Source organism: Copadichromis virginalis, linkage group LG13 (assembly GCF_057382275.1).
Source record: "Copadichromis virginalis isolate Kocher_CV1m ecotype Utaka linkage group LG13, C_Virginalis_male_GT1.1, whole genome shotgun sequence".
In the NCBI taxonomy this organism is placed as follows: domain Eukaryota; kingdom Metazoa; phylum Chordata; class Actinopteri; order Cichliformes; family Cichlidae; genus Copadichromis; species Copadichromis virginalis.
This window is the reverse complement of record NC_140630.1, coordinates 27658123-27668001: the sequence shown is the minus strand read 5'-3', so window position 1 is coordinate 27668001 and position 9879 is coordinate 27658123. Positions and strand designations below refer to the sequence as shown.

The window sequence follows — 9879 nt, the reverse complement described above, 5'->3', positions numbered from 1 at the left end:
AGTCCAAAAAGGCTGGGCAGTGCCTATACCACCTACGACAACTGAGGAAGTTCAGGGTCTCTCCAGGGATCCTCAGGACTTTCCACATTCTCATATCATCCTGCTCCTTCTGGCTTCACAACAGCACAAGACACTTTAACACCCTACCCACGCAATGTACACAAGCTGTAAATTTCCAGCTTGCTTTATTTTATTTTATCTTTATTTATATAATGTATATAACTCACCCACTTGCTGCACATAATGTCCTCTTTGTATATACTCATTCACTGTATATAAAGTTCTGTCTCTCTTTTTTGCACAGTCGAGGAATCAGGTCACATTTCACTGCGTGTTATATCTGTATAACTATGCATGTGACAAATGAAGAATCTTGAATCTTCTTCTTTCAGCTGCTCTCTTTAGGGGTCACCACAGTGGACCATCTGCCTCCATTTGACCTCGTCTCCTTGTCCTCCTCTGCCACGCCAATGCCCTGCCTGTCCTCCTTCACTACATCCATCAATCTTCTCTGTGGTCATCCTCCTTCGTTTTCCTCCTGCCTGGGAGCAACATCTTCAGCATTCTGTGTCCAGTATATCCAGTATCCTTCCACTGCAAGTGTCCAAACCTGTCCTAGAACCAGGTTTTGACTTTTTGTTCTGCTTAGGGGTTTTGTAGTTTTATTTTTTGATAAGCACGTCATGGTCCTGGGTCAGTTTACGTTCAGTTATCACTCTTCCTGTGTTTGTTGTTCTGTGTGTGTTGCCTTTAGTTTTGCTTCCTGTGTCTCATCTTCTGTGATTTCATTCACCGGTGTCTCATCCTGCCCAGCTGTCTCCACTTCCCATAACCAACGTCCTGTGTATATATTGTCTCAGTCTCCCTTTTTCCTTTGTCATGGTGTCAGTTCAGTTTTCCTTCATGTCTCGCAGCTCCAGGATTAGGTCTCAGAGTCTGGTTAGTTTTAAGTTTCTTTCTGTACCTTTTTTTTCCTAACTTTGGATTTTATTCAAATCAACCTAAAATGTCTAACCTTTTGCTAATAAATTTTCCCCTTGAATTTGTTATTTCTTAATGTTTATAGGTCTTCATTCCCTTAACTGATACAAGTTGCTTTTAACTTAGTTCCATGCCTTTAGTTCTGTGCTCTTGCTCTCGTGACCTTTAGGTTCCTTCTGTCTTTTTTATACAGGATTTGGTAAAACTCCTTTTGTTTATGCTGTTATGGCTATGCTCCTGTTGTCTGTGCCTTTGGGTCCCTGACGGCTTTAGATGATGGGTTGGGTTTTTCCCCCCTTTTGGATTTCCAATTCTGTCCTTTCAATCTTGTCTCCATGTTTGTCCATGTTCTGTGTCAAGCTTGTATGTCTTTGTCAGTGTTAGTTATTTTTTCTATATGATTTTGACAGTCTCTTGTCACCAGTGCTTTGGTTAGTTCTAGTTCTCTGTCTCGTCATTAGTCTCAGCAGTTCTGCCACCTTTTGCCTGTTCCTTGTTATCTTATGTTTGTATATATTGTCATTTTAGGCTTGGCTCTTGGCTCTTGGCTCTTTGTCACATTCTACCTCCCCGCTCATGTTTTCTCCTGAAAGATTCCTAGCTGTAAATGATTTTTTTCCTGACCTGCTTTACGTTTATTTTGTAAGAGCTCAACAATAAAACTACCTTTTAGTTTGTAACTTGTTTCCAAGTCTTGCATTTTGTTTCCAACTTGTGCCTGCCACACAAACTGCCAGTACACAAACCATCTCAGCCTTGCTTCTTTAACTTTGTCTCCAAACTGCTCAACATAAAGTTGTCTCTCTTGTGAATTTGTTTCTGATCTTTTCCATTCTGGTCACTCACACACATCAAATCAAACTGTTGTCTTTTTGTCAGTGCCATCATCTCCAAACAGCACATCACAGCAGGTCTCACTACCATCTTCCTTTTCACTCTTGCTGCTATCCTTCTATCACTAATCACCCAACACTCGTCTCTACCACTCTCCTCATCTGCTTTGTTTGTTGGTTTGGATAAACAACTTCTCCTTGCGTGTCCATCTTTCATTTCATTCAACCTTACTAAAGCAACATGAAGACAACTGTAAAGTTTATAAGCATTTAACAAAAGACAGAACTCCATTAATCATAGGTTCTCACAAACTGACTGGATGGGGTCATTGTGTAATAAGCACACTCGTCATTCAACAGTCGTTTCAAGATCAAGGTCAGGAAGTACAAGAATACATCTTGGTTATGCATCTGGACACACCATCTACCATGATACCTTGGGTCATGGTGTTGGTATCATGGGTTTTTTTTGACGTACATCAGGTTATGAAACCCAGAGTTTATATAACTGTAAACTCTCAAGTTAGCACTGGACGTCAGCTAGAAGTGATAAACCAAGTGGTGTTGGCTTCTCCACAGAACCTTGGGAATTGATTATTCACTTGATCGTGGTGATAGTGACTTTTCCACCACACCAGTGTGTGGTATCGCCTTGTAGCAAGAGTTTGAATCCATTCGAATATTCTCCCGTGTCTGTTTAGTTGCTCCTGCTTCCTCTCACAGCCCAATGACATGTTAGGCGATTCTAAATTGGCCGTTGGTGTGAATGGTTGGCTATATGTCTGTGTTAGCCTTCAGATAGACTGGCAACCTGTTCAGCGTGCACCACACACCTTTGCCCTTTGCTAGTTTGAATAGACCAAAATCTAACTGTGACCCTGAATTATATTGGAAGAAGAGGATGGATGAAGGTGAACTTTACAGGCTCAAAGTTATTTTGTTGGTTTTACTGTTATTCAGTTCTTGGATGATGTTTTTATGCTGGTATGCAGACCCAGTTACACATACGCGTACAAGGACACACAGCACTAAATATGTAGTGCTATGTGTCCTGGAAAAATTCAACCTTTGTAGCACTTTTATAAACTAATAGTGTTTAGATGCACATCCATCACCATGTCCTGCCATGAATACCATGATTTGTGCATGATATATGTTAGGGACAGCTATCGCAACCACTTAGCTAACAATTGGTGCTTTTTTCCCTTCTAGAACAAAACCCAAAGTTTTTACTTTCTCAATGATTATCTGCTTGTCATTTAACAGATTTTATTAGGTGATTAATGTAACTTTAACTTCAAAAAAATACTGTCTTTGGCCTACTTTTCAACATTTCCATCTGACTCATTTTAAGATAAGGTTCTGGTAAATGAGATCATTAATATGCATGGTAGGCTACATAATTATACCATGCTAAAATGCTGAGACTAAAGCTGCATGCCTCAAGAAAACAGTCACAATCCTCAGCTGATGACCCTTGAGGAAGAATAATGAAACAAAATTATTACTGCATCAGAAAATAACCCTATTTTGATCTTTAAGTTACAGTTAGAGGCCATCACAATTTAAGTGATAGATCTTATAAGCAAGAACGAAAGCACAACCTGGTTGAACTAACCATTCATGTTCCAAGTCAAAGCTACTGTTCGGATTTCAGGTGAGCCAGCAGAGCTCTTGACTTCTATAATTTTACTGTCATTGATATATGATATGATGTAAATAAAAGAGTATAAAGATTCAACATTTGCATGTGGCTGAAAGTCAATATTACATATAGTTCAACATACTGCTCTTGCTCATTTAAACACAACACTTTACCACACTTCCTGCATACCTCAGCACCTCCAAAAGCTTTCTTGCCATTTTCCCAAGTCAGATATTCTCAGAGGAGCTTCCCTGCTGAGACACAGCCACACTTTAAAGCTTCATACCAGAACTGAAGACTATAGCAACTTTTGACATCTCTGTGACACATCTGTAAATATTCACTATTTCCAGAAGAGGCTGGCAAGTTTCCACATGCTTGACATTCTATGTCCATCATGAATTTCCTCTGAAACAATGCTTCCCAGACTTCATAGGTCAACTATCAGCCTTGGATACAAACAGGATCCCAAATATGGGTCACAGCTTTCTTTTTCTATTCTTTTCTACAACAAATGTTTTCACGCATAAGGATTTCAAATGGGAACTATCATTTTACATGTCTCGTATGTTTACTGACTTCAGTAAATTAGCTAAATTTTGCATATCTATTAAAACACTTAAACAATATTAGAATAAATCATTCGTTTTGGTGTCACAAACCATGAGTGCATGAATTTGAGGATTTGGGCAGGTTTGAGCTGAAAAGTAGCTCTAGCTTGTAGCTTGGATATAAGCAACCGTGTGTCATGATTAGTGTGGAGAATGACTTCCTACCTGGTGTAATTTCTTACTTTTTGTGAAAAGGTTAGCTTGAACCCTTTAGCATTTAGCTAACAGTCATTATTTCTTAGCACTTATCTATAAGTTGACATTCTGTCACTGTCCTTATTTATTATTACTTGGAATCTCCTGCTCACCTTCCCCACTTTATATATAAAGTAATTTAGTTTTCTAGGTTTGTAGTATTTGCAGAATTCCCAACACGTTAGGTAACATTACATCCCATCCCATCTTTTATCAGTTTGGTTCCGACTTAAAAGTGCAAACAGGCCAAAAGTATTTCCTCTTTCTCGCCAATCCTGACAGCTATACCCAAATAAGGAAGGAGGAAAAGAAGTACATCTGAGCCTGAAATATGAAAATAGACAAAACTGAGCAGCCATAATACTCTAAGATGACTTCAGATTATAACATCGGGCTCATCTCTGCCAAGCGCTGCCTCGCTGTAAATGATTCAGTTGTTCCCAGCAGCAAGGAGTTCTGCAGTGTTTCCACATTAGGAGCTAATCCTTTTGAAGATGAAATACCTTCTGAATGTATCTCTCACTTGGCTACAGCACAGTGCCAACAAGGATCAAATAGACTGCTTTGTTCTCAAGTAATAAGTCATTGAGGGGATATGCCAGAATATGTATGATCACATTAATTGCGTGGCTGCTAAAGTAAAAGTACTTCCCTCTATTATCTCAACATGCCACAGTACTGAGCAGTCAACAGTTCTAATAGTGGTTTCCCTCTGCCTGGCCAAAGAGGCCCTTCTATCACCGCTCAGCAGCCACGGGGCACCGCCGGCATAATAGCAATCTCATTCACCACCACCCAGAGCTCAGCTGGCAACCCAAACAGGCTTTCCATCATGACTAGGACACGGCACAAGAAGATATTTAAATGGAGTGGACAATTAAGATGGATCAGGGTGTCTCAGAAAGTATTGGGCTAAAACAAATATGCAAGGGGGTGCGTTTGTAATAACAATGAGAGAAGGGTTGCATTGCTAATTTGTTTTGACAGGGAAATGACTAACAAAAAAAAATATGTGCAACATTACATTTAGATATTATATACTGTAGTTCTTTAAAATGCTTCAACAGTAATTCTGTATAAATAACAGAAAAATACATTTCTGATTGGCTTGTAAATGAAATGCTATTGCTGCGTTTTTTTCTTTCATTTTTTTTCCAAAATGCAAACTTTCAATTTAAAATAGATGACTCTGCAGAGAATTTACCACTATACCACAGACATGTTGGTTTTCAGGAGGCAGAAGTGACCCTCTCTGGATGAGACCTTGGTTAGCAGACTGGATCTGTAGTATGTTAGGAGGCAAGGCACAGACATACATATTTGCTACAGTGCTGCATAACAGAATAAATAATGTAAGGTTTCCACTTGGCAAAACTGAAGAAAAAAACTTTCTTGATGGTGTTAATGTCACAGCAAATCGTGTTATTTGTTAAACTGTCAAACGATTCCCCAGAAGACACCAACACCACAAACCCAATGATGCGGTCCAGTTCAGAGACTCATATGACTCAAGCAGAGGTGGGTGAGTGGATCCAAATATCGATAGTAGCAAAACCAATGCTGGTAATGGATTTTTTCCTAGAAAAGAGCAATATTCTTTAAACATGCACTAAAAAATGTCTGAAGCTTTTTGTGTTGACTGTCATATCACATATTCATATTTAGCCTATAGAACATTTAAACAATAGAAGTTGACCCAAACTGCTTTAGAGACAGACACATTTCCCAAAACCTGGTTTTAAAATACATAAAAAGCTGAAAGGTGTGTTTTGTTGTGTTAACTAATTATTGTGGAAAGTAAAAAGTCATAGTGATTTAGTGCTCATTAAAAAGTGTTCAGAATTTCTAAATTCATCTCATTAATCATTACATACTGCTCTCTCCTACATGAACTGCCTTTAGACACTATCCGTAGAGAGCATGCTTTTCTCTGTGCCAGCCTGTAAACATATTTTTAATGCTGCTAAACTTGGGCATTTTAACAAGAGAGTCCATGGAGAGCCCTGTTTGGAGCCAGCCTCCAGTTGCCACTCCAGGAACTGCAGTTTCTGGCACTTCCATGTTGTTTTTTATTTTTCAGCCCCAGTGGTTGCTACTTGATAATAAACTTAGGATTACATTTACTTTGGTATAAAATAAATGTCATGTAAGTCATGCAAATATTGCAAAATTTGTATTTTTGTCTATAATTTAAGGTGTCTGCTTTGGACTATTCTGTCAGTTATTTTAATAAATACTGCATTTATTTGATTTAGTGTTCACTTGGAGAACAGGAGATTTCGAGGGATGTTTTGGCAAGTATTGTATGAAGAATAGAACATTTTATTCTTGACTATCTAATAGATTGAGTTAGCCAACTAAAAGCTTCATTTGAACATTTTAACTATAACACAGGTTCTCATCAGTGGATTGAGCTTTGATCAATTTCAGAATATTAAATTTCAAAGTGACTTTTGGGCAAAGACAGATGAGAAGCCCTGTTCATTTCTCAATCAAAGTAGCAATTAATACAAAGAAGAAATGCTGCTGAGAATGTCGCCTTCTTACTTTTGAATGAAACTAAGAGATCATTTCAGATATTCCTATAGGTACAAAAACCAGAAGAATGTGAAGAATATTACACATTTTTGATCCAATCACTCTCACGGAAGAAAAAAAAGTAATCTAAACCTTCCTAAGTTCCTAAACACATTATGATGGTATAATAATAAATATCAGCTTTGCAGACTGACAGGACTTTAGAGAATTTATTGAGGGCATAGTTCATATTCAATTAAGAAATGAGTATGTAGCCAGTATGGTGGAATAAATAAGTCTAGTACACACTAGTTCGTACAAAGCCAGATCATTGGAATTAGAAGAGATAATAAGGACTAAGTGATGAATATGAGTCACTCAAGCTGCACTGTGAACGGAGGCGTGAAGCCAACTGTAGCATGCAGGCAGCAGTACTCTCCGCTCTGCCAGCACTGGGAAAAGGGAGGATTCAGAGATCCGCAGCTCATGACCGCCTTCAGTGTGTGTAGCCTGATTTTTGTGGCGTTACCGATAGCCTTAAACACCTCCAGCAGCATCACTCTGCTGTGGACGGTCGCTGAGGAAGCATCGATTATTCGGCGTCGTTTCTGGTCAGGATTGTCCTGCAGTGACCACCGACTGACTGCTGGACTGCAGCGAGCATTTGAACCCCCACCAGTGGTGCCCAGCGTACCCCGAGAGCTCAGACATGCCATCTGTGTCGACTGGAAACGTTGCGGTGTGCTCCGAAATTCGCTTTACTACTTGAGGGAATCAAAGTTGGTGCAATGGAGACTTCCGGGAGTGATGCGGCGGACGCGTACTTAAGAAAAGCCGAAGACAGAGAATACGATCTTGAGCATCTGCCTCCACTGCTGGAGGATGAGGTGAGAGGGAGCGGGGTTTTTAAAAGGAAGAAGTTATAACTAAACATTGGCGTTTGTTTGTTTTAAAAAGATACCGGTGTCGATTGCTTGGAGCATCCAAATGATATGAAACAGCCTCTTTTTGTGTTTCCTAGAAAGCTGCTGGTTGAAATTCTTAATCCTCTTAGTGGTTAAAGTCAGCCAGAGAACGTTCTTAGGGCCTTAACATTTACGATGATTTAAGACAAACAAGGGATCGGAATCGACTTGCTCACTGTTTAAATGCGAGTAAAAGTCAAAATGTACTCCAGAAATAATTTTAATACCTAGACTTAAAAGGTTTCAGGTTTTATCTGCAAAACAGTCTAGTATATTTAGAGTAACCCATTTCCTGCCAGGGTAGCAGAAAATACATCTGGAAGAGAATGGGTGGAGAAGGGTTTGGTGTTGTGGACGGAATTTAATATACTTGTTGACTTTTTTTTTCTTTTTCGGACACACTGGGTTATGTTGCATATCTGACATATCTGTTTAAGGTAATCTCTCTGCTCTATGGTGTGGAAGATAAAAAACAACTTTTGGAAATTCACATTAAACCAAATTCTCAATACTTTATATAATGGTACAAGACAGCCTTCCTAAAGAGTGCTTCCAAAGAGCTCCCATTGGGAATGATAGGGGATGCCCACCTTATGTGTAAAATAAAATAGGGTTCCAAATTTAAACCATCAGCAGTCTTTAGTGTTTCTTTGTTAAATTGAATAATCTTTTTGTATTTTATTTGTTTTTTAAACAGAGTTTCAAATGATGCATGATGAAGGAATACCATGTTCTGAGGATTTTGTTTGTTGCTGTTATGAGCACTTCTTCAAGTGGCAGAATTGAAAATTGTCCTCCTCTCCCTCTGTGTGCATCTTTACACCATAATACAGGAGAACAAGCCCTCTCTTTTGCCTTTCCTCCCATTACTGCAGTGCAAAGACATGCACCACACCAAGAGCCTCACCAGAACCTTGAAACTCAGAGGCAAACTTATATAGGACAGCACATTTAACTTGAGGGGGGTGAGAGAAACTAACGTCCCCCTGCACTGTTCTCAAGGGAAACTGTCTATTTATGGGGCGGCTGCTGCTGCTGCTGCTGCTTGAAGTGGGACTTTTCTGCCCTGTAATTTGGCTCTACCCCACTCGATCACATCAGTATGCTTTGTTCGCAATCTGTTGCAACTCTGCTGCACCTACAAGACAGTCGTAAATCAAAACAGATAGGCCCTTCTTGTGCAATCAAAGATAAAGCAGTGATTGTCAGTGAGAGCAGAGCTGTAGATTATCAGAGAACAGAAGCGTTAAGACCTTCGGAGTTAGAGAAAAATGAAGCTGCTGTGATATAAATACTGTCATGAAAGAAGAAAAAAAATCGTCCATGGTTGGTAAAGTGCTAGATATAGTGTGACAATCACTTCTTTATGACACCGCCTCCACGCACACACACGCACTCGTTCTCCACTTCCACTCTTCTGCCTGAGTTAAGGCCAGCTTTTGTGTCCACTTGCAAACTGTAGAGAAGTTCCTGTAATAATCAGACCGCAGCATTATGCTTAATGCTTCATGGAATCTGTGAGATCACTGCGTCTGCTGGGGTAAATGGGGCCAGTGGAACACAGACGATGCAGTGTGTTGCTACAGGTCTGTAGATTCACTCCATGGAATTAAGCGTGCAGGATGCTATATTATATGGGGCGATCGTGGCTCAAGAGTTGGGAGTTCGCCTTGTAATCGGAAGGTTGCCGGTTCGAGCCCCGGCTTGGACAGTCTCGGTCGTTGTGTCCTTGGGCAAGACACTTCACCCACCCGGTGGTGGTCAGAGGGCCCGGTGGCGCCAGTGTCCGGCAGCCTTGCCTCTGTCAGTGCGCCCCAGGGTGGCTGTGGCTACATTGTAGCTTGCCATCACCAGTGTGTGAATGGGTGGATTACAGGTTGTGTAAAGCGCTTTGGGGTCCTTAGGGACTAGAAAAGCGCTATACAAATACAGGCCATTTACCATACCAGATATTTTCAGCTGTTAGCGCTAATGAATGAATGAATGAAGGCAAACATATCTTGTAAAGCCTTCAACTTTAGATTATGTAGCGTCTTAGTTACAGTCATTTGTAAGTTTGAGTTATCTTTTTCAGTGTTAATCAAGGCATGAGTCAGTTTCCAAGTAAAGACCCGTAGGGGCATATAAACACT

The 9879-nt window shown here is 40.0% G+C and overlaps 1 protein-coding gene across 2 annotated transcripts in view; it reads left to right on the top strand.

Moving 5' to 3' along the window:
- Positions 1-7233: 7233 nt before the first annotated feature.
- kndc1 (kinase non-catalytic C-lobe domain containing 1) overlaps positions 7234-9879 on the top strand; it is a 49884-nt gene continuing 47238 nt past the window's right edge. For both annotated transcript variants that reach the window (XM_085478353.1, XM_085478354.1), the window contains exon 1: positions 7234-7669. In XM_085478353.1, coding sequence (XP_085334479.1) covers positions 7571-7669 — 99 coding nt within the window. In that variant the 5' untranslated portion in view covers positions 7234-7570. The remainder of the gene's footprint in view (positions 7670-9879) is intronic.